The sequence below is a fragment of the Cololabis saira genome, chromosome 12, assembly GCF_033807715.1.
Source record: "Cololabis saira isolate AMF1-May2022 chromosome 12, fColSai1.1, whole genome shotgun sequence".
Taxonomy (NCBI): domain Eukaryota; kingdom Metazoa; phylum Chordata; class Actinopteri; order Beloniformes; family Belonidae; genus Cololabis; species Cololabis saira.
Window position 1 is genome coordinate 16,745,236 of NC_084598.1, and position 25,580 is coordinate 16,770,815.

Here is a 25,580-nt window from a genome sequence, read left to right on the forward strand (position 1 = left end):
CGCGCACCATACGCTGAACCCTACGGCGTAGGCTCTGCGTCGATTTAACGCGGAACCATAAATGAGGCTTAACACGGAGCTGTTTAGAGCGTCTTTTGTTCTAATCACCGGAGGAAAACTGCTAAGAAGACCCGCGGCCACTGACTGGACTTAAGATAAGGGGACAGTGCTGCTTGCATGCCTTTATTTTTATGATTGTTTGCTGTGGTTCTCCCTGCTGCTCTTCCGTGCTTCGCCTGTCGCTCCGACGCCGCTGTGAGCGTATGGCTGGAGGAGGAGGTTTGGAGGAGGAGCGGAGCAATGATTGACAGGAAAGGGGGGAAAGGAAGCATTTTTCACGGCGCAAAAAAACACTGTAATAAAAAGCCAGGAAAAGAGTACTAAGAGTGAAGTTTTTCTTGTTACACTCTTTTAGACACATTTGAGGGATGTTGGCCAAGACTTTTAATAGTGTTAAAAGCATGTTAAAAATGATGTCACAATACCTTTAAATACGTCATATTCTGGTCATTTCATGCAGCTTCGTTTGCTGGTTGGTTGGGGGCATAATGAAAAATGTAACCGCTGGATGGTAATGCGACGAGAGTAGTTTAGTTTGCATTTTTAATCCAATATTCGATGCTAATTCAGCATTGGAAGTGTCCCGTGGATATTCCAACCACTGATATGCAGTGGGTCATATTTGGGGCTATATCAGGTATCTCAGGTCATATCAGGGTCATCTCAACCTGGTTGTATCTCAGAAGAGCATACAGATACAAGGGAACGTATAGTAGAAAAAGAAGTTTTTGGTTGAATTTTGAATTATATATAAAATGTGATTATGTAATTAATATAGAATAGAGATGCAATTAATCACCAACTATTTCGATAATTGACTAATTGTTTTGAGTCTATTATTTTAAGAATCAAAATGTTTTGATGCCTTGAGAAAGGTCTATGACCGAAACGTTGGCCCAATAAAACACTAGTCTGGTGAGAAGAAGCTGTGCGGGAGTTTTCTTTTTAAATTGGCTGCAGCTTTCCTCCTCCGACGCACCTTTCTGCATATCCGGTGTGCTAAAAGTTTTCTACTAAGAATAAAAAGTCAAAATTCTCAGATTGCAGCTTCTTAAATATAAAAAAAATATGGTTTCTATAGTGTATGACAGTAAATTGAATATCTTGTGATTTTGGACTGTTTGTTTGTACAAAATAAGACATTTGATGGTGTCTTCTTCAGCTTTGGGGAACAGCAGCAAATTTGATTAAAAACACACACACAATGCTTTGAGACTGTCTGTGTGTGTGGGTGGGAGGATGGTGGGACACAGCATGCACTGTACACTCAGCACCCAAGGGGTGGACTGTTTGAATTTCACCTCTCTGTTGACCCTCCCGGGCAGCGCCCAGGTCCTGAGTCCTCCCCACCATTGCCCACCAGATGGCGCCATTTCCCGCCTCTTTCCTAAGGCGGCTCTGGCCTAATAGGCCTGCTGTGCTGGGGGTTATGAGAAAGTGCGCTTGACTCGACTTCCTGCCCCTTGGCGTCGTTCACCCAGGACAGACATCTACAAAATGTGCGTCTCTCGCTGAGAGAAGCCCAAAAAGTGGATTTATGTGATAACACAGTTGTTTCTTCAGGGAAACTATTGGAAAATGCAAACCAATGAAGGGGAATGCCGTTTTAGGTGTTTCTGAGTGATGTCCATGCTCCAGCACAGACATCTGCAAAATGTGCATCTCTTGCTGAGAGAAAACCAAAAAGCAGATTTTCTGTGATATGACAGTTGTTTCTTCAGATTTCTGCAGGAAAACTATTGGAAATGGAATATTCAAGGTGAAAGCAGTTTTACATGGTTCGACTGAAGGAGCTGGAAAATGGGCTTCAAAACTGGTCTTCAGGAACCAATGGGTCATGTGACCGATTGCTTCATCCATTGTTATATATAGTCTATTGTTGCACCTGGCCCTAGTATTGTTCTTTTTCGTGAAATATAACCAAACTTTGGTGCATTTCCGCCACTACGCCATGTTGTAAAAATTCTGAGTGAAAATACAAAGCGTGTCCATGACATCATCACACAAATGCGTCAGACTTAACGGAATCGTTAAGTTCACAGTCCAGTGTACCACACTTTGTTCTATAGTCAGTGCATATGTATGTGGGTGTGAATGTGTATAAGAGTATCAGTGTGTAGTTGGATGTGAATGTCTATCTGAATGTCAATTTACAATGTTAAAATTTAGCATTATACTACACTAAACACTAACACTAAACTATAGCGTTAAGATAATATTAGATTACTTCTGTATCATTTTATTTGTAGATATGTATGTTTGTTTTTTTTTTTTTTTTTTAATTCATAAGATTTGGAAAACTGGATGGATATAGAGTATTATTATGGAATATTGGAGAAGGGGTAGGATTAAATACATTTGAATTCTTCCTACCCCTTTTCAAACATGTTAAACAGGATTTTTGTGTTATGTGTATTGTTATGCATGTGAATGTATATCGGTATGTATATATAGATAGGTGTGTGCACATTCGGTACATTCAGTTAAAATGGATTCATTTATTTATATAAATGTATTAACAAGGGATTCTTTATGTTCAAAATATGTGTGTGTGTGTATATCTATTTGTATAGAGATGCATAGGTTCATACTAGAGTTAATGTTAAATTGGTTTTGGTATATCTCATATGAATGAAAAAACAGAGAAGGGGAGGGCAGCATGGTGCCAAAGAAGAAAGGAGGGGCATCAGGTACCAAGGGATTAGCCTTAGAGAGAGGAAGAGAGAGTGAGACTATAATGAAGAAGGCTGATGTCATCTGTGTTAAGAAGCCAATCAGAGAGCAGAGAGGGAGTGAGCAGGCAGAGGCACAGCTCCAAAGGGTGTGTTTTATGTACCACTGCAGATTCAGTGCAAAAGACTGGAAAAGAGGGAGGAGAAAGGACCAGAAAGATACAAAGACAAAGAGAGAAGGAGACAAGAGGGGAAAAGCAGAAAAAAGGATACAACTAAAGAGGACACGGACGAAGAGCAATAACACCTGCAGAGGTAAAAACAAAAGCAAAACAGCCTGCCGCCTGTCTGGTTTTCTCTGTGTGGGTGTATGTGTATAATAAATCTGGGCTAGAGGATGCAATGGTGCCTTAAATTATACGATGACAGGTATGAACAGATGTGGTGGATGCCCAATGATACCTATGTAATTGTCTTTGTGTCATCACAGTACCACACAGTTTCACTGTACAGCTATGTTGGTTTACAGCACAAAGTGTTTGTAGTTTTACAATAAAAACTCATGAATAGTCAAAATGACCACAACACTCCAGAATTGCTAAAAGTCTGCGTTAACCTTTAAAAAACAAAGAGTCACATGTATAATTGGGCAATATGTGAACTTTTCACAGAATTCATGTTTGCACATCTTAAAATGTGCTACAACACCTGTAGGGAGGCAGGAGAGGATGTCAGAGGCTTTAGACTGTCATGCAAAGAATCAGAGTTTGGGCCCCACCCATCCCCTTCTCTACTTTGCTGTAACTCACTGTTCATTTATACTACCTGTATATGACTATGCATCAAAAGAAAAGAAAAAAAAAGTGGTATAGACATTAAAAAGAAAAATACATGGTTTCTAATTGCTACTGTATATGAACATAATACTCAAAGTAACATTGTTATTTAAAGCTGAAACATTCTCAAAGGTCTTTTTGGTTAAAAACTGAATCCAAAAAGTTTTTGATTTAAGCCTTTGCTTTTTTATGGCCAAGTTAACATCCCACTCAGTTGAAACCTTTCATTTGGCTTTTGCAGGAGGGCTTGTTATATAACTTTTATAATCAAAATGAGGGCCGAAAATAAGGGCGAAGTTAGGTTATGGACATGTATCAGGCAAAACACAAGGCTTCACCTGGGAGGCTAACCTCTTTACTCAGATCACACTGAATGATATATATCAGTTTTCTTTTTCTTTTTAGTAAATGGAGCATCTTAGCACTTCATTTACACATTTAAAAAATTGCTAACATTAACTTTCCCCCCTTGTTTACAGCATTGTATTCATCTTTAAGGGTTAGTTAGGGTTATTACAGATAGAAAATGTGGAAAGAGATGTGACATAAAATTTTAATACAGAACAAAAAATTCTATATTTCTGCACATTCAACTTTGAAAGTAATATTACAAATGTCTGTGAATATGGTTGTAGCTTACATTTAAACAGCGCTGCTAAATACACAAATACACTTCTTTCTGCCTCATAATTGCAATTGCCCCTTTACATGAATGTTTCAGAAAAAACTATTTCGTTTGCTACATATTCCATTCACATTTTGCCATTTCAGCAGGATCTCTAGTGTGTCAAACATCGAAGGAGATTATAATTTTCTATGTTAGTTTCAATTTGATAAACATAAACACGTATTGCCTCATCCTAACTAAACAGTCTTGATATCTATACAAACCAAACAGGAAGTAAAAGAACAAGTTTAACTGAGAGCAAACAACAAACTGCCAAAATGCAAACAGCTGCTTCACCTATGATGCAGTTCTCATGTCTGGGGGGCATTTCACTTTCCTCCAGTTCACCACTCCATCCACGTCCTTATGAAAATATAATGTTTCTGCATTTGTTGGTTTGGGGCCAGCATTTCACTTTATTTTACATCAAATGTTGTTACACTAAGAGCCAACATCTAAGACTCATTTAATGTATCTAAAATATAAGTTATTTGTTGTGAAACCTTTTCTAACACCCTGACAAGGAGCGCTAGTTGGCCCAACCAGACAGAGAGCAAACCAGCAGTTGAAACATAAAGGGTAGCTGGGAGTTTGATACAAAGTCACAAGATATTTCTGCTGCGTAAACTTAAAATGTTTTGATTTAATGTGTTGTACCATAATGTAAACCAGGCAAAACTTTTGCATTTTTAAGATCAGCGGTCAGCTCCGGATATCTTTTGTTTTATAGCGTGCAGAGTGAAAGCAGGATTTTCTTCTTGGTCTGTCAGGTCGATAAAATCAATGCATCAGAGTTCCACAAGAAAGGTTGTGGGTGTAGTTGAGAGCCAGACTAAAGGTTTTATCTGCAGAGTCATTGGTTAGATTGAGGTCTGCTCTGAGGAAATGAGATTATACTGACTTGCTTTTTTCTCAGCTCCTCTTAATCTCTTATCCATCTTCATCCCTCCCTCCCTTCCTTTTCTATGATCTGTTCTTCTGCTCCTTCTCAGAATGAAGCCTTTGTGACGTAACATTTAGGAACATTTTTACAATAAAACCGTTCTTCTCTTTCTTCCGTAAGAATTTGCTTCCCGGGGGAGTGAGGTGGGGTAGTGTCCATTAACTAAGATAAGAAAGTGCTTTCATTTCTTGATGTCTGGCTAATCTAACTTGAGGGGCTTTAACACATAGTGTTACAAAAAAAGTACAAAATAAAAAAAGTGTACAGACAAAAGGAAATCTATATTGTTTAGCAAATATGTGATATTGCTCATTTGGTCAATCCCACTGAAGAACAGTTGACTCAAGACCAAACATACAGAGGATGCTTTATCAGACAGAAATCTAGCAAAAAAACAGAAAGTTATGTTCATCATCAGTCAAGTGACGATGAGTCACACTGGGCAGGCAATATCTGTCTAACTAACTATCTGTCTAAATAGAGACTGTTTTACAGATTAACTATCATCAAATCATTTCAGCTTTTTTTTTTTTTTACCATTGCTAAACAATATTATGCCTTATTTGTAATAATTATAATAATTAGTAATTCAGTTTTTGTCCCCAATAAATTATATGAATGGCTTAATTTCTTAAGTGGCAGATATATTAGTTGTATTATTTTGATTAACAATTACATTTTTCCTTGAAACTGAATATCCAAACATTTGTCAATTTCTGATTCTCGCATGAGACAGAGGTGGTTTTTCCTTTTAAGTAAATGAAAGTAAATTGACTACATTAAGAATAAAGACTGTATTCCAATCGAAAAGCCTACGCAAAAATACAACACTCGGCATTGTCTTATGTCTGAAGGGCGATTAATTGATTATTTGAGAAAATAATTTTGGGAAAAAGTGTTTTTGAAAATCAATATGAAATATATTAAAATAAACTGAGGAACCTAATGTCTCTGAGTTTCCAATAAAGAAAATAAACTTTATTTTTCATTTTGATTATTTTCATCTAATGTTTTCCTTTTTAAAGTTGAATTATACTTTATACAAAGATTCATATTCAATCAATGAAAAGGAACATTTTTAAATAATTTTTTGCTATGGATCGGCACCATCTGTGAAAAAAAACTGATTTTTCAGTAAAACTAGTGTCTGTCTAATACAATTGTCTAAACTGACACAAATGTAATTATACCATGTGTGTGTGCATGTGTGTGTTTGTGAGAGAGGCAGAGGGAGAAAGAGTTGATTAGAGGGGATGAAGGGAGTGGCACTGGGGAGACAGCAAGGAAGAGGTGTGGTGACATGGAGTGGGGGATGGGAGGAAAAAGGAGGGGCAGCATGGGGGATGGGGGAGAGAAATATCGCTGTACGCTACCGGAGTCAGAGCATTACCATGGTGATGGGGGATGACAAACCAAAATGGAAGATTGAATCATACAAACGTGGACACAACCACACGATGCAAATTGGCATGTTTTCCTTCCAAATAGATGAAACAATAAGCATCAAATCTTCATGTAATTCAAACCTTCTCTTCTGCTTCTTCGGGGAGGGGCAAGGATAAGGCAGAGGGAATGGAAAATATCCTGCAGAGGGATGGAGGAGAGCAGGAAATAGTAAGTTGAGAGATGATATTGAAATACAATATCCCACCGGGAGTGGTTTAACTTTGTGGAAAGATTATTGGACAAGAAGGACATAAAAATGCAATAGCGGTGGTCAGTTTGAAAGTACATTCATAAATACAAATTCTTCTGTTATAGCAGCATAGCACAATTTAAAAAAACAAAATCCAGATGGATAAAGCAAATAACAATGCTCAAGAAAAAATTCAAGACCTCTTCAGAAAAAATGAAAACATGAAAAGTGCAGAAACTCGAATACAGTTACAAACGTCCACCCATCTATTTTCTATACCCGTTTTTATCCTTTGCAGGGTCACCAGTTACAAACATTAAAGAAATAAATCATTTTATGTGTTGTTTTTTTTAAATGTGCCAATAACACAACTTTGATAAGTGCAATATGAACCATTTTTTTTAATCAAGCTGGATTTGTTAACAGCAGAATATATTATAGTATCTGAATAATAATAAAAACTGCTCATTTTTATTCAGTTATTATTGCTTTGTGAATGAGACATGACTCAGCCTGTATGTACCCCACCTGCTCTGGGCATACTTAAAGAAATAAAGCAGTTCCACATAGGAAATGTGGATCAATACCGATCTGATGCAAGTAAATTAATATCAAGGTCCAACTAAAAGCCAATTATTTTTACGTAATGGACAAATGGAAAAACTACCTTAGTTCTGTTCATCCACCCACCAATACCTGTAAAAGTCACAGATTAAAATGTTATATAATAATTTTAAATTTGGCATGAACGTCCTTTGGCTGGAGAATTTAGAAAGTTAAAAAGCTAAAGCAAGTTATGATTCACAGAGTTTTTACACCCTTATACACCTTAGTCTGCTTAAAGTACGTTTATTTTCCTACTTGGTGCTGTGCGTTTTGTTTTGAAAAAAAAAAAATTAAAGTGGAAAATAAACAATTTTGCCTTTCAGTAGAGTTACACACGCTGGCCACTTTATTAGGTACACCTGTCCAACCGCTCGTTAAAGCAAATTTCTAATCAGCCAATCACTTCGCAGCAAGTCAATGCATTAAGGTACGTAGACATGGTCAAGACGATCTGCTGCAGTTCAAACCAGCATCAGAATGGGGAAGAAAGGTGATTTACAGTAAGTGACTTGAACGTGGCATCGTTGTTGGTGCCAGACGGGCTGGTCTGAGTATTTCAGAAACTGCTGATCTACTGGGATTTTTTATGCACAAACATCTCTAGGGTTTACAGAGAATGGTCTGAAAAAGAGTAGATATCCAGTGAGCGGTAGTTCTGTGGACGCAAATGCCTTGTTGATGCCAGAGTTCAGAGGAGAATGGCCAGACTGGTTCGAGGTGATAGAAAGGCAACAGTAACTCAAATCACCACTCGTTATAACCAAGGTATGCAGAAGAGTATCTCTGAACGCACAACATGTCCAACCTTTAAGCGGATGGGCTACAGTAGCAGAACACCACACCAGGTGCCACTTCTGCCACTTCAGGTGCTGTTTTCTGTACCTTGTTAATTTTATCTAGGTTTTTATATATATGTATACTATTGGTATCTTTTCTTTTTAATCTCTTTTAATTTGTGTGCCTTCTTTTAATGTAAAGCACTTTGTGATTTTATATCTGTGAAAGGTGCTATATAAATAAACTTTACTTACTTACTTACTTACTTCTGTTAGCTAATAACAGGAAACTGAGGCCACAATTCACACAGGCTCACCAAGATTGGACAACAGAAGATCAGAAAAACATTGCCTGGTCTGATGAGTCTCCATTTCTGCCGCAACATTCAGATGGTAGGGTCAGAATTTGGTGTCAACAACACCATCCCTTTATGACCACAGTGTACCCATCCTCTTATGGCTACTTCCAGCAGGATAAGTTGCCATGTCAGAAAGCGTGAATCATCTCAGACTGGTTTCTTGAACATGGCAATGGGTTCACTACTCAAATGGCCTCCACAGTCACCAGATCTCAATCCAATAGAGCACCTTTGGGATGTGGTGGAACGGGACATTCACATCATGGATGTGCAGCCAACATGTCTGCAGCAACTGTGTGATGCTATCATGTCAATATGGACCAAACTCTCTGAGGAATGTTTCCAGTGCATTGTTGAATCTCTGCCACAAAGTATTAAGGCAGTTCTGAAGGCAAAAGGGGGTCCAACCAAGTACTAGCAAGGTGTGCCTAATAAGGTGGCTGGTGAGTGTATGTGCTGTGTTACTTCTTAGCAGATAGTACAACAAAAGCTAACCTATGTTGTTTTTTTTGGATGCATAAAAGTACTGCATTAGTAAGACATGATTTTTGTATTCAATGTCTTTTTTGTGTTTAACTGAGGTTATGGTGTGCCAGGTCGTATTCTATAGAAAAATAACATTTTATGAAATACATTATGATTTTCTGGCCTTAAAGTGACACAATGGAACCTTTGCAATATTTAGCCTTGAAAGTCCTTAAGGGGGCTATTCAGTTATGTGTTTTTGCTATTCTGTATTTTGCCATGTTGTTTTTTCGATATATCTTTATGGTGTTGGTTTTGCATGATTAGTAAAGTCAGTCTTATTGTTTCAGTCTATTTGAGTTGCAGCTATATGCTTTTATTTTGAAAGGTGGTGGAAAATTTGGGCACAGCTGATGTTACCTAACTGATTAGAGCGCAGTTGGAAGTTAGTGGGCACCGGAGACGGTGCAAGGCATTTACCAGCTTCAGTATTAGCCTTAGGACAGAATCAGAGCCAACATTTTAACATCTTGTTGTATTGTTCCGCAAGAGTTTTAATAAATGCCACGAAACATCGCTGCCTGTTAGAAACATGTACCCGGGGCCTTTCAGTGGCCTTTTGATTTGTTGTTGCTGACAAATAGCCACTATAAAAAGTAAAAACCTCTCTTATTTGAGGCGGACACTTTTTGTTGTTTTGGAATATTTGTTTGGACGTTTGTACTGGATCTACTACCACGCTCAAGCAGATGATGATTCTGCGCAAAGGAGCCACCAGTCACGCCAGTTTACCAGCTTTTGATATGAATGATGCCCATTGATATTTGAATTGTTTGATCAACCTGGACAGAGGCACGTTTAGAGAATGGAGGACCATACTGTCTAATGGATGCCGCAGGCCACACACAAAACTCCACGACAGTATTGGTATGTGAAGCATTGACCAATTTGGAGATACTGGATTATTTTACTACATGCTGATAAATATTGGAAAATATTGGGATTGTGGACTTATAGGGCGCGTTTGTGATTGTGCAATAAAAGATGATCATTCAAGTTCCTACTTCAAGTGTCACAATTGCCTGTTGTAAAGTCAGACAATATGGATCAGGCTGAGACAAATGCGACATTGCAAAATACGTATTTCGATTCAACAATGATGAAATTCTTCTGTGTAGAGTTTGCATGTTCTCCCCGTGTTCCCTTGGGTAGCTAATGTGAGCTACCCTCACAAAAACATGCAACAGTCCTGGGCTATACATGCCCCTCTGGCCAGCCGGGGCGCCAGATGGGGTGGAGAGGATCCGGCTGGAATAACGTGATCCTTCCACGCGCTACGTCCAGCCAGAGAAGCCCCACCCTGTCTGGTGAAAAGAAGCAACCTGTTCACTCCTTAGGGTAAGAAGGAGACCTGAGCTCAGTGTAGGGCCCTCCTGGGGTTGGTAGAGGGAGCCATGCTCAGGACTGTCACTTAGCTAGAGCACTGGGTGATAAAAATTGGAAGAAAAAAAATTATGAAATTCTCTTTTTTCAAGGAGGATGTTAAGGGTTGGGTGTCTGATGTTGTGCACCCTTGTATGGAAACCACTGTCAGTATTACAGAAGGACCTCAGACTACCCACTGCTAACATCCAAACACCAACAATACAAGTGGCTCATGATTCTCAACCATGGAAAATGGCAGCCAATCATGACACTCAAAAGAACCTTGTGAATATCATGTAATGCTAAACTGAGATCACAACAATGTTGGTACAGCAAAACTTGGCACCCTCCTTACCAGTGAGATACATACCCATATTTAATGGTGATCCTCTTCAGTATCATTCATTCATCAGATCTTTTGAAAACTGTGCTGAGGTTAAATCTGACAATGCAAGTGATTTATACTTCTAGAACAGTACACCAGGGGGCAACCAAGAGACCTGATGAAAAGTTGTCAGCACCTGCCCTCTGTTCAAATATATCAAAGAGCAAAATCACTGCTTTCTGAGTATTTTGGCAATGAATATAAAATTGCCTGGCACAGGCCACCTAAGTTGTCGTTGCAGCCCTCCTGGCACACCGCTGTAACTTGGTTTGCTGTGTTAGGATGGGTGATACGGGGGGAGCCAAGGGAGGCGTTGAATAATGGGAGAAGTGTGTTTTATTATTGTGTGCATGTTTGTGTGAGTAAGTCTGTGAACTATGCCCCAGATTTATTGCTCAGCCATTGTCCTTGATGTTATAAGCTCTGTATAGTTCTGATGCGGGTCCACAGGTGTCATGAGGGGAAGGGGGTTAGTGGGAGCATAGCGTCTTATTTTCACAACACCCAGGGAGATGTGGCTAGACTGGCCTGCCAAGGTCAGATTGAAATGTCAACAATTATATTTGGGTCCGGTAATTTTCCGTCTGCCTTAAATTCTCTCTGGTTTATCTCAATGGCAAATTTGTGGTCAATTTCTGCCAAGCCAAGCTTCATCTTCTCCAAGGTCTTTTCCATCCTACCAATGAGTTCCAAAACAGCAGTTAGCCTGCGATTTGGTTCAAGAATCACATCCAGTGTGATTTTTTCAACATAACGTTTCAGTCAGAGTGTTGGTTGCACAGCTAATACGTAGCAAATGTCCCTTCGGGGCAAGAGGGCTCCCCTTTGCCCTGTCTGCTCATCGAGAAAATGTGGTCAACTGCATTGAGAGACCCGCTAACCAATTCCATCATTTTTGAAGATTTCGGAGGATATGCAAAGTGAGGTTCCAATAGACTGACAAGACAGAGAGCAGCAACAGGGCAGATAGGGAGGGAGTGGTAGAAGAAAAGCGTCCGCCTTCGCATGGAGTGTGACTGTGGCACTCTGTCCACTGGAGGTCTGTGAGTTAGCTTCATTGTTGTTGTTAGACATGGTGAAGCAGTTGTCGCAAGGAACGAAATCAATCTAAAGTTACTTTGGTTCTTTTGGTCCTCTGACTGTACTATGAGCAAAAACCACACAGACAATACTTCTTGAAAAATAATTTAATATTCTATCCATTCATGCATTGTAAGGGCCTGAGCACGAGGGTGTGAGGACCCTATTGAAACTGAAGGAAATCTTTATTATTATTGTTTGACTCAGCATAGTTGAATGTTGATGTAACTTATTGATTCCTAGGTCTCTTGATTGTAGTCAAGAGACCTAGTGTCTGCTGTATACATCTCCTTATGTAGTCATCCCTGTGGTGCACTAACTGGCCATTGTGTCTGTGTCTCACCTTTCTCTGTTCTTCATTCTCTCTGTCTGGTCTCTTTTCCTGCTCTGCCCAGCTGGCCTCCAGCAAGCAAGTCCCCCCTTATGAGCCAGGTCCTGATCAAGGGTTCTTCCCTCCTAAAGGGATATATATATTTTATTTACAACAAGCAGGAACAAGTTTGCCCTTTTTGACAGATTATGCCATGCGTTTCCTCTCTCCCAGGAGTCACAATCGTCACCACATTATATATGCAAACCGCAGTTTCCTACCATACCAGGTCCATTCTGTGTCCTTTCTCCGATCTGATAACCGGTTGGAGATAACTACTTCACCGGCTCAGTCATCCATGGAATCGCAAATCGGTCCATCCCCTATTGATCCAGGAAATATGTATCTCTTTCCCATCGAGGGAATAATCCAGTATTGGCGCGGCATCTGGTCTCTGGTTTTATACGGGTGTCAGCCAGTTCGAATCATTGGAAAAAATATAGTATATTGTCATCTTCTGGGTACGTGGCACTCCGCTGCTACGACGCTACATTGCTCACCTTTCCAATGTCTCTCGCCCGTACTATAGCCCCAATATAATACATATAAATACATTTCTATAGACCTATTTTTTCATGTATTGGGGAACGCGATAATACATTTTTATCTTTATTTATACCCACACACGACTGTAGTCACTGTAGGCCTTAATTGGTATTGCTACAATATTATTAGGGCTCGAGCACGAGGGTGCAAGGACTCTATTGAAACTGAAGGAAGTCTTTATTATTATTATTGTTATAATTTTTTTTCTCCCGAAAGTATAGCAATTTTGATTATAGTGTGACAGCCTGATTCCCCATTTCCTTTTGGAAACAAAATAATCCTGGACCTGTGTGTGTGTGTGTGTGTGTGTGTGTGTGTGTGTGTGTGTGTGTGTGTGTGTGTGTGTGTGTGTGTGTGTGTGTGTGTGTGCTTATTGTCTTCAGCTCCCTCCCTATTTGCCCTGCTCTCTGTCTTGTGCTATTTTGTCACTCTATTGGAGTCTCTGATGATGCACATCTTCACACTGTGAGGATGTCTTTTTTTTCCCTCCTCTTTCCCAGCGTCATCCTTTTTCAGCTAATTGATAAGGGCAGCGCCTATCATGGCACCCAGGCACCTGTCAACCCACACATGTTTGATTTTCTTTACTTCTAAAATGTAGCATTATATTTGATTAAGTAGCTGCCAAAGTAAAATTAGCAAAAATACACACACACGCACGCACGCACGCACGCACGCACGCACACACGGGCGCACACACACGCACACACACACGTACAATTACTGTGGTTTTTCTATTAAATATTCATCAGGGCTGTGAAGGACATCAGTGATCTCGATCTACAGATTGACAAAGGCTCACACAAGCTTGCACAGATTTTGATGGAATCCCCAAAAGGTCACCCCACATCCCATCTGCACTTCTTTTCTTTGGACTCAATTATCAGCATTTTGTGTCCTTGTGTTTGTGTGTGTTAGAGGAGGGGGTCAGGGCAGACTTCCTTAATGGATCTGATAGAGTCACATGGCTCTTATTTAATTTCAGATTTGAAACAGTGTGGATTTGTTTTTTCCGCAGATCTTTCACTTATACCAATTTTGCTTATTTATCAATCCATGTATTAGTTCTATTGAGGGACACAGAGGAGCTGGAGCTTGGAGCATGAGTGCACCCTGGCTAAATCAGCACAAATCAACACTGTTAATCAACATGAATTAACACTGGATATATTTCAAATGAGTCTTTCTTGAGAAAATCCCTGCACTCTCTTTACCTGTACACACATTAGTAGACATCAACACACACCCAAACAGACACACATTCACACAGGCAGGTTAAGAAGTCAGATTTTAAAGCACCATGCGGTCATGAAGGACACTACTAATCTCATGCAGCTGCTGAATGTGCAGAGGCAGAATGTTGAATATGGTGGTGGATTTCTCTACAGAAATTGTGTGATACTTGGATACAGGTCTGTACTAGTCCGTATCTTTCCCAAAATACTGTTTCAAAACAAAACCAGGGCACATAAACATTACCATTTTACCTCAGGAAAAATCTTTTTCCACATCACATCACAATCATATTACCATACAGCTATACAGCTCACCAGACATGTAAAGTGAAAACAGATTGAAAACTCCACTGGAAATAAGCGTAGTTACAGACTGTTCTCATAATATCTTTCCTCCAACTCATGTAGCAATCCCAGTTGTATTAATTACAGACTTTGGCTACATAATAGCTGACAACAAGGACAACAAAGTCAGCAGAACTCACAGTGCCGTCTGAACATTGTTGTTCACAGTGTTGTGAACGTGACTGTATGTTGTCTTCCGATGTCAATTAACTCTTTGTCAAGCCCCGCCCTCGTTGCTAAAGTAGGTCGGACAAAACTGTCATCTCTCCCGTCCACTTCCATGTAAAAACGGGTTTATACATCAATTATTGTACCAAAGAAAATCAACAGCAACTAGATATAAATAAAAAGGAACACTTTTGGCACCGTGTAGTTAGTTTAAAAAACTGAGGTTTTCGGCGAAAACAAGATATTTTGATTAGTTTAGCTAATAGCATGGTAGAAGGGTTGAACTGCGAGTGCGGCCGTCCACATAGGTTTTGTGATGAAATGTATTCCTGTGAATCTCTCTGGGCAGTGGGTGTCACTTCTACAAGTGCCCCGAGCACACCACTTAACCATTTTAAGATGAATAAACGCTTTCGCGGTTGTACCCGGCTACCGAGCCGACTTCGTTTTGGAAGTACGGATCGGATTTCTGCCAGTTTGGGGATAAAAAATACGTTGCACCCTCACTGCACTGTGTGCAGTGTATTCCAAAGTGTTCCTTTTTACAAATACAAAGTTTTAAAAAACATGGTCCAGTTATTTAAAGGCAAGTAAAAACTACGCTTCCTCCGTAGATGTGAACGAGAGAGACGTCTGTTTTGTCCAACCGGATATTCTGCCTGGAAGTAGCAACGGAGAATGATTTTTCTGATTGGTCAGTCAGGGACCAATCAGAAGGCGGACAAAGGGTCAATTATATTATGACTCAAATGATCGGTTTTCAAGAGTCAAAACTGCTGGTATTGTATGGATATCAGTTGCAACTGAAACATATATTTCAAACAAAAACATTCTGGAGGCTAGAGACTAGATGTCAAATGACAGAACTGTGGGGATTAGTCATTGTCCAGTATATCCAGCATATTATTCATCATATCATAGTCATCATATCAAGCAGCATCTGGCAGTTCTTGTGCACATAGTGGAATGGTGAAAAAATGGAAATAGGAAAATGGACCAAACTTTGAGAGGTTGTTGAAAAATGTTTACACAGTCAGATCTATAGTGTGTACCATATCTGTCTGTAATATGCTATGTAAGTTTGTTCATTTTGAAAATTGCTATTTCATGTTGCTTAAACTAAGGACTGGCATGACTTTTTTAAACAAAAGTAATGAGCATTAAGCCTCACACAAAATAAGATGTTTATCCCTGAAAATCATCCAGAAATCATCATGTGATGATATGAATTGGATTTAGATCTTTCACTCTTGGATAAATTTGAATTGGGAATTTTATGTATTTAATATTTATTTTTAATAAAACAACAAAAAACGCTACTTGGAATTAGTATAATAGTGTGCAGACATATGAGGTAGGCATGTTATCCATTATAAATTAAAATTTTGGTCAGGCTATCAGTGAGGAACGGAAAATTCAGGATAGGTATTTTTTTTTTGTCTTCTTTATATTTGTCATGTGTGCATATTGAAGGAAAATTACATTCATCCTTATTCTCCCTCTCCTCCTTGCATTTGCCTAATCTCTCCCTACCCTGTTACCATTTCTTTCCTGCAGATTGGAATATTCTAATGAATTCATTTCTTGGTCTGCTGCTTCAGATCTGCATCATCTTCCCCTCATTCTCTGATTTCAGTCCTGATTTCACATTAACTCTCCCCTCAGACCTCCCTGCAGAGTCCAACCTATAACTGCCCTGCTTCTATTACTTCCACACCTCCACTCAGGCTTCCCAGTGGAATATCTGGCCTTGGCCTCTGCTCTCTAAAGCCGTTGGGCATTTTACAACAGTACTACACAAACAGACATATTAAATCTGTCTAACATTTTGAAAACACCAGCTGCGTTATATGTAAACCCTATACGTAATTTTGCATCTGTTTTGTCACAATTCTTCACAATTCGTGATGGGCAGGTTTCCTTTGTTCTTCCAGTCTGCAAATTGGTCCTGAAGTATTTGGACGATACAGTTTTTAGGATATTGGCAGTGGATGTGGACTTTGGATTAAATTTAAATGGAATCAAATTATACACCAACACAACAGATAAAATGTAACGGCCAACATGTGATTAAAGTGAATAATTTCAACTTTGAGAGGTTGCATTTAGGGTTTACAGCCTTTTTAATCAAAGTACTTACTGAAAAGTAAGTACTTTGAAAGGTACTTGCACAGTTGAATCTCAAGATTATAAAAACTTTTGGTGTGGCCACATCTACAGATGGTACATCCTTTAGGAACGAAGTACATGAAAGCTTAACAACATCAGCAAGTCTGGAGGTCCACAAAGGACAACTAAAGTGATAGATCATGACATCCTTTCCTTGGTAGGGGAAGAAAAAACCTTCACAACATCAACAGAAGTCAAGAATACCCTGGAGTTGGCAGGTGTATCTTTGTCAACATATAATACTAATACAATAAGGTGCAGTGCACTGGTAACATTTGAGAACAGGAAAGCCAGATTAGAGTTTGATCTGTGTGTGCTCTATACACACACACACACACACACATATATATATATATATATATATATATATATATATATATATATATATATATATATATATATATATATATATATATATATATATATATATATATATATATATATATATATATATATATATATATTTATATATATAGCCTGAACCAAAGAAGGTTCATTTGTGATTTTATAAAAAATAAAGAATACTGTAATAATGATCAATCCATTATCAAAACTTATACAAACTGTCTTTCTTTCAAATAACATCTCTGTCAACTAATTTCTTTAAGAGACAAAAAAATATATATATGTAGGATCATCTTCTTTTTCTTTAAAGATTAGAACATGTGTAATTCATGAATGACCTTTTGACCCGCACATGTGTTTAAAGCCACTGTTAGACATAATGGATTTGTCATTGCAATGTCAGCAATTCTGACCACTTCATCATCAATACTATAAGATATTTTTCCAGGCTTGTCCAATGCTAGGCTTGCGTCTATTCTTAAACTAAGTGATCAAGATATCTCTATATCTGTTTTGCAAACCTGCAATTTATACAAGATAGACAGATGAGGAGGTTCCTGGCCATTGTGAGGCAATTCTTTAGGCGGGCCACCATAAATGTCACATGAATAATCACTGATTTTTAAAGACCTGAATCAGTATCAATAAGTGTGCATTACTATAACCAGAAACAGACCGCGCTTAGCCGTTTAATTCATTAAGGTCTTTTATATCTTCTGTAATATATCATGAGGAACCCAACTGCTGGTTGTTTTCTTTTCCACAACATATTTCCAAAAACCTATTAACGCACATACCATACCCTGCTGTTCTGGGTTGGTCATTTACTTTGGAAATAAGCCCCTGAAGTGACAGCAGCCCCAAGGGCAGGGGCCAGGTGTGTTTCTTGAGACACGTAAGTGAACATGAAGTGGCCATGCGTGTGCACGTGTGTGAGGGAAGTCATACATGACAACAGCACACAACCAGATGGGTGAGGCTTTAACAACAATGGGATCTAGAAAGTGGTGGTGGTGGTGGGGGCATGTCGTTTTCTTCTCAGTGCATGTATGTGTGCATGCATACTTATACACGTATATTTGTTGGGCAGATCTAATTTTCAGATAATAGTGAGGATATTTGTGGAAAGCAATGGCATTCAGATCAGTCTTTTATTGGGGACAAAAGGCTGATTAACGCGGTTACAAGGGCTGTCCAGATTGCATTGTGTCAATGAGAGTCCTCACAAAGACATATGTGCGAGCGTGTGTTAAGGAGACTGGTTGTGTGTGGGGGAGAGGTTGCATAATTATTAGATGCTGCAGGGGGGGTGTACATTAGGCAGCTGTCACTCCCTCCCCCTCACTGCATGTGTTTTAGGACAAGTCTCTCAGATGGGCCTCGGCAAAGGACCCATGCTGATCCAGTAGGAAGCCTGTGAGCCCAGTCTAGCCAGAAAATGTGTCAAAAGTATGTACCATGTGTCAAAAAGATTACAAGGCCAGGGTCCCTATTATTTTCATTATATATTAATGATTTGCCAAATGTTTATCCAAATGTCAATACTCAACTCTTCTGACGATACAGTCGTGTTTATCAAAGCAAGTACGATGTGGAAGCATCTTCAAAATTGACCTCAGCAATGACTTGTATTGCTGAATCGTTGAGTAAATCAAATCTTTCATTTGTCTGCATGATGTTTACAAAACACCCTGCATTAAGGTCAAATTCAAATGTATTTCTAAAAGGAGAACTACAAATTGTAGATGAATTCAAATATCTGGGTGTTACCTTGGACTCAATTGTATCTTATAAAAAACATGTAAAACAGGTGTTCAAAATTGTGAATTATAATCTTGTTAATTTCAAGCAAATGCGATCATCACTGCCAGATAATGCTGCTAAGATGTTCTTTAGTGTATGATATTTTCACATATTGAATATTGCATTACTAATTGGTCACTGATTAACATGGTTATCATAAAATCAGAGCTTATATAAAAAAATGTTAAAAATATTTGATAGAAAACCTTATTCTTTTCATCATTGTCTAATAGGCTACTTGAACAACATAAAATTATCAATTTGGAAAATGTTTAAATAAATGTAAATATTTAAATATTTAGGTTGAATATTTAAATATTCAACCTGGTATGTTCAATCTACAAGATCTTGTACAGACTCTCTGCGACCATTGTATGAATTTATTAAATTAAAATCTTATACAAGTGTTAAAACAACAAGAGCCTGTAATAGAGGTGACTATGCAATACCTTTTAGAAGGACGGCAGGAGCTATGAATTAAAGGTGTGGAGCTTTGGAACAGCATGCCAGCAGATGTTAGAGACTCTTTCATGGCTTTTAAAGCAAAACTTAAATGTTGGCTAAAGAGGAACCAGTCACGTGACCACTGACTATTCTCCGTTTCTTATATTTCAAGTACCAACTTGTGTTGATCATTTTTTAATGTTTTTGTGTGTGTTTTTGTCTGTATTAGTCTGTTACTATTGTGTTTCCAATTTCTTTTCTTGATCTGCTAGGAACCTCAGATGAAAATTAGCCATTGGCTATATCTGACATATTTAAATAGTTATATTCATTAATGTGCATTGTCCCTTTTTAATAAATAAATACATAAAAATACATAAACGTTAAACGTATTTATATACCACATTTAAAAACAACAAGGTTGAGCAAAGCGCTTTACAATCAAATAATAATAAAACAGAAATCATCATTTAAAAGCAGGAAATCAAAATAGCAGTACAGTCTTATATCTGTCTATGTGCCATCCTCTACTCTGAATTGAAGCAACTGGTTGGTTGACTGCAGTGATCTTAGAGATTAGAAGTTGCCATTCCATTTAAAACGTTAAAAGACACCAATAAAATCTTAAAATCAATTTGGAATTGGATGGGAAGCCAGTGGAGGGATGCTAAGACTGCAGTTGTATGATCACACTTTCCTGGTGCCAGTTAAAAGTCGAGCTGAACCATTTGCAGACGTTGCAGAGAAGATTGAGCTAAACCAACATACAGGGCCTTACAGTAGTTTAAACGTGATGTAAAAGCATTAATAACTTTTCTAGATATTAAAACATCACATAGTAGAAATGAAAAGCAAAAAAAGCATCATAACATTTATTTTTTACAGTAATAAGCTCAATTAAATATACATGAATGGTTGTAAAATGGTTGTAAACTCACTTGTTGTCATTTAACTTATCAGGAGCTTCAAAACCTATGACTTCAGCATCTGGGCTTCCCCACGTTATTTAAAGACATAATACTTTTTGTGTATGTAAACTTTTGACATCAAAGAAAGTAATATAACATTCTCTAAGAAATGATCTCTCTGATTATTATGTCATTTAGCCAAATTAAAGGGGACCTATTATGAAAAACAGGTTTTCTCTTGCTTTAACATATATAAAGTGGTCTCCCCTCAGTCTGCCAACTCAGAGAAGGAGGAAAGCAACCAAATTCTGCAGTGTCTGTACAGCCCATGGATGTATTATAGAAAACTGGATGGGGCGTCAAAAATGGTCGCCCATTCATTTCAATGCATTCTGCTCAGCCAGCGCATAAGCCGAAAAAATCTCTGACTTCCGGGTTTACTTCCGCATACAGCGGCCCATAGAGCATGCGCAGTTGAGTCACCTCCCATGATGCTCTGGGGCCTCCCATCATGCCCCGGGGCAATGACGCGAGTATTAATATAATATGTATTAATATAATATCTTAATTAATGTATATTATTACATGTATAGTATTACATATATTATTAATGTATTAATATAATATAATTACATAATATATATTAATATAAACATCCGTGGAATGCACGGACACGGCTGTGACGTCAGCCGTGACGTCACGCCCAGAAAGAGACTTTTCTTTGACTTTTCTGGCCGTTATAAAACATTTTTGACAGATATAAAGTCCATGACTTAAAAATATATAATACAAAGATTAGTAATAGCCGGTGATTACAGCTGGAGGTTTCCTGTGAACAGTTTTAGAGGCTTCTCTTTTACTATTGCGGTCTATGGGAAAAAAGCTTTCTGGGCCGCATGGGATTTTTGGTTGCAGTACCGCGGCTGGCCACTGGAAAAAATCGGCGTGTCTGCTGAGTGGGAGACCCGGGGGCTGGTACAGCCGCCCGGATGAGCCATCCAGTGTCATGTTACTTCTACCAGCCGTTCAGATTCTGCTCCTGTCGTGACGTCACGACAGGAGCGATGCGTGAAACCACGCCCACAACTAACTCCGCCGGCTGGAGCTTCCGCCATTTTTTTGTAGCGGTGTATCGCGTCATTTGCGTCATCGCGTCAGGCAGCCAATCAGCACAGTGCCTCATTATCATAGCTGCCCGCCCACTCAGAATCCTACATAGAGAAGGAGGTTAGAAACGGGGAAGATAAAGACATGGCTTAGAGACTGAATTTATTTAGCAAAAACAATGAAAAGCTTGTTTTCTAAGACATTCAACGGCTGTTTAAAATAGGTATTAGATGCCATTATAGGTCTCCTTTAAATAATTTTGGTAATCCTGACTGACCTGAAACAGGAGAAATTTAGTCTGATTTGACATCAGACAGTGAGACAAAACATTTCTTTTTGCAGTGTATGTAAACTTCTTTTTTCAACTGTACATACACACATATGCATACATACCTCCACCTACATACATAAACACACACTCATAGTTTGTATTTGGGTTTATGTGCACACATCCATACATACATGTACCTGTATACGCATTCATATACAAGCATACACATACACACACACATTCATATACATGTGTACATGTATATACATACACAAATAAACAAATATACACAAATACAATTATTATTATTATTATTATTATTATTATTATTATTATTATTATTATTATTATTATTATTATTATTACTATTATTACTTACTTACTAAACTACAACTCTTATTCTTTCAGTAACAATAGTGGTTCTTATCATAACTGCTTACCGCTACCAGCATCCTTGTTATATCAGGCCGTCCCAAGCCCTCCGGAGTAGCGGCCAGGACAGACCCAGCCAGGGGGGGGCGGGGGGGACCCGCGGCCACCGGGCCCCACCCCCAAACCCCGCCCCCCCCAAGGTCACATCATTTCCACCCAGAGACCCATCAGGACCCAAGAGACAAGGGAGAGTCCGCCAACCCCCCTCCAGCATGGTTGATCCCCCTCTGGGTTAATTAGGACCCGAGGACGAGGGTGCGAGGACTCTGCTGAAATTGCACTTTTATTATTATTATTATTTGGGCCTGAGCTCACGGGTGCGAGGACCCTATTGTATTTGTAGTGTTATAGGGCCACCTACCTCATATTTTTTGACAAGCCCCACAAAATGCTTTAACCTACAGCAATGACATGTATGTGTCTGTTGTATCAGACTAAGGCCTACAAAAAAGTCACTTGGTCATTTTGAACAGAATATTTCATTTTTCAGGAATTTTGGTCATTTCCAAGACTTGTACTTTAACGGACTCATCCTAGAGATTTGATTAAATAGGTTCAAAATTTGTACAATCTTTGTAAGTGGCCGACCCTAAATTGCAAAGCTTTTAAGTTTTTACCAGTCCGTCCACATACCAGTTTATTGACCACATCTGCCCCCGTCCAAGACAGAAATAGTTTCAAAACTGTGTCAGTGAAAAGGATTTTATTAATCCACTTTAAATGCTGATGAGAGAACTTAACACATATAAACACTCAGTGTATCTGTGTGTTTATGTGGTTTTGCTGTAAATGATGTGATTGTAATCAGTTGCTGATTACATTTGTTTGACGTCTGAAGCTTATGTTCACAAATCCATGCACATGATGTAGGTGCTTCAGAGGGAGGACGGTCCAGTATCTAAAGATTAACTGGCAGCAGGTGCAGAGCAACAGCAAGTAATTGTTTCAAGAATGACACCTAAACAGTTAAACAAAAAAAGAATACAAATATTTGGTCCTATTGATTAGTTTTTCTTGATGTAATGATGACACTCCTTTCCCTTATATCAGGGCCATCTCAGGCTGGTTGTAGTTTTTTTTTAAGATTAAAGAGAGACTTAAATATTTTCTGGTTTCTCTATGACAGTAAATTGAATATGTTGGGATTTCGAACTGTTGGTTTGTACAAAATAAGACATTTTAGGACGTCTTCTTGGGCTTTGGGGAACAGAGGTCAACATTTTTGACAATTGATCAACATGTTATAGACCAATATCCAAACAGATTGTTTATTTGTATTTATTTTCTGGCAGTAGCAGCTAAATATCAGCAGCAAAGTTAATTAGAATCTTTCTTATGTTTATTTTATTCTTAAAGTCGGACACTCTTATCTTTTTAAATTGTCGATTTTATCATTTTCTGTTAAATTTACTGTAGTAATCTGGCATTGAAATAAGTGACTGACAAAATAATAGTTATGTTTTTGATTCCTATTGTGACTTTTGCATTGAACCTTTTGATGAGTCGCGGAGAGAAAGCACTGGACTGGTGTCTTATAGTTTTGTGTTAATGGCGTATAAATATAAATTTGCTACTCATGAGCTTTTGGTGATTACTTACCCGTGTGTGCATGGATTCGTGGTTGTGTGCAGCACCTGCTTAAGTGAGCATATGTGTGCAGCGTATGAGTAGGAGTGGCCTGATTAAGTGTATGACCCAACTGCACTTTTTGTCCCAGTCCTGCACCTTGTAATGTCAGGAAGAATTTACCGTAATTGTTACACGTGCCCTTACTTTTCAAAATGATTAGACAAATAAAACTCTGAGAAAATACAGCAGGTATCCGTGCTGGCCCCCAAGTGGAGCAGTACAGGACCGGCAGCGACCAGGACACCTGGTCCCCAATCCCATCCCACCACTGCTGCCCCCGCACAGCGGCACATGAATGAAAATCACACACACTCCATCTGCCATTATAATGTCATTTGTAGAAAAGATCACAACTGCAGTTTTGATCTCATCTATGACCTTACCGCTTTATGCACCTGCCTCCCTCACCTTCTCACTCACTCATTCACTCTCTCTCTCTCTCTGACACACAGACGCACACACACACACACACACACACACACACACACACACACACACACACACACACACACACACACACAGGAAGAGACCTTTTCACGCTAAGTTTTTTTTTTTTACTAAACTCAAACTGTATTTAAAAATGTACATTTTTCAGAAAGATACAGTCACATACAGACAGTGTGCTGCAGTTAATTTTGCGTTTTTTTTTTTTTTTTTTTTGTCATAGAAAAAACAAATTTCCACCATAAAAATGATGGATGTTTTTCTTGTTCTGTGTGTTGAAGTTAATGACCTGTCTGTTTTCTCTTCCCCTTGTTTTTCTCCCATGTGCCCTCACTTTTGCCCCACTCATCCCTCCTTTGTTTATTCTGTCAATCCTCCCTATCATCTCCTCCCACCCTTTTCTTTCTCTTTCCTTTTTTTTGGCACTCCACAGACGGAGAGAGACGAAGCCTGACTTGGTGGGTCACCTCAGACTGCAAATCCCACGCCCACCACCTCCGAGCCCTCTTGCATTAACTTGCCCCCCCCCCCGAGGGCCTCCCTGGAGTGTGTCTGGTTTGATGCATTAACTGTGTGTGTGTGATTGCATGTGTTGATGAGTGTGTGGGTGTCTTGCATCACATTTGATGCTACATTGAGAGATGTGTGTGTCACGGTGTTGGTGGATGGGCTGTAGGAGGGTGCGCTCGCCCATTCTCCCCCTGATCCTCCTGCTCCCTTTGTCCCTCCTCTTCTCCACGCCTCCATTTACTCAAGGAGCTATCCACATCCCCAAACACTGTGAGTACCATCCTGCTTTGAAGATTTCTCAGTGGAAAGATTAGTAAGACACTGGTTCAAAAACGACCTTTTCTCATTTTGTATTTCCATAACAAACCAGTCTAATCAAACATGTTCGGTGTTAATGGAAAATAGAAGTGGGGAAGACACAGGAACTCAGTAACTATGTATTTACTTGCATATGTATATTTACTTGTACACTTTTAGAGTATAAGTTCAACCCAAAGCACAAAACAAGAGTCCAAGAGAGACAAGAATAGAAAGAGAACTGATTTTAAAATGTTACGACTGGCTAATAAAGGAATAAAACAATATATGCGGTATCTATACCTATATAGAGAATATATTAAATATAACACTCTTTTTCACAAACTGGTTGCATTCACCATGCGGCTATCTGCTTTGAGACTGGAGCCCCATTCAACACTTTCCACTACCTCTGTTGAACTGGCCTTCACTCTAGTCTCATAGAAAAAGAACTCACTGGTTACTGTGTGCAAAACTCACAAAAACCACATTGTACTAAGGGTCACTTCTGAATATCTGCAATGGGAAGCGCAGCCTACGTTCTAGCAGTTATATCAGTCTCTTCACACCCAGAGCCCGCTCCCCCTTTGGTCGTAACTCTTTTCAGTTTTCAGCAGAACATGAAGCTGAGATCATTCTTCTATTTA

General features: G+C 38.9%; 1 protein-coding gene across 2 annotated transcripts in view; it reads left to right on the top strand.

The window, feature by feature from the left end:
• The first annotated feature begins 2,909 nt into the window (after positions 1-2,909).
• The window catches only part of l1camb (L1 cell adhesion molecule, paralog b), a 66,853-nt gene continuing 44,182 nt past the window's right edge, over positions 2,910-25,580 (top strand). For both annotated transcript variants that reach the window (XM_061735758.1, XM_061735759.1), the window contains exons 1-2: positions 2,910-3,047; positions 24,560-24,906. In XM_061735758.1, coding sequence (XP_061591742.1) covers positions 24,768-24,906 — 139 coding nt within the window. In that variant the 5' untranslated portion in view covers positions 2,910-3,047; positions 24,560-24,767. The remainder of the gene's footprint in view (positions 3,048-24,559; positions 24,907-25,580) is intronic.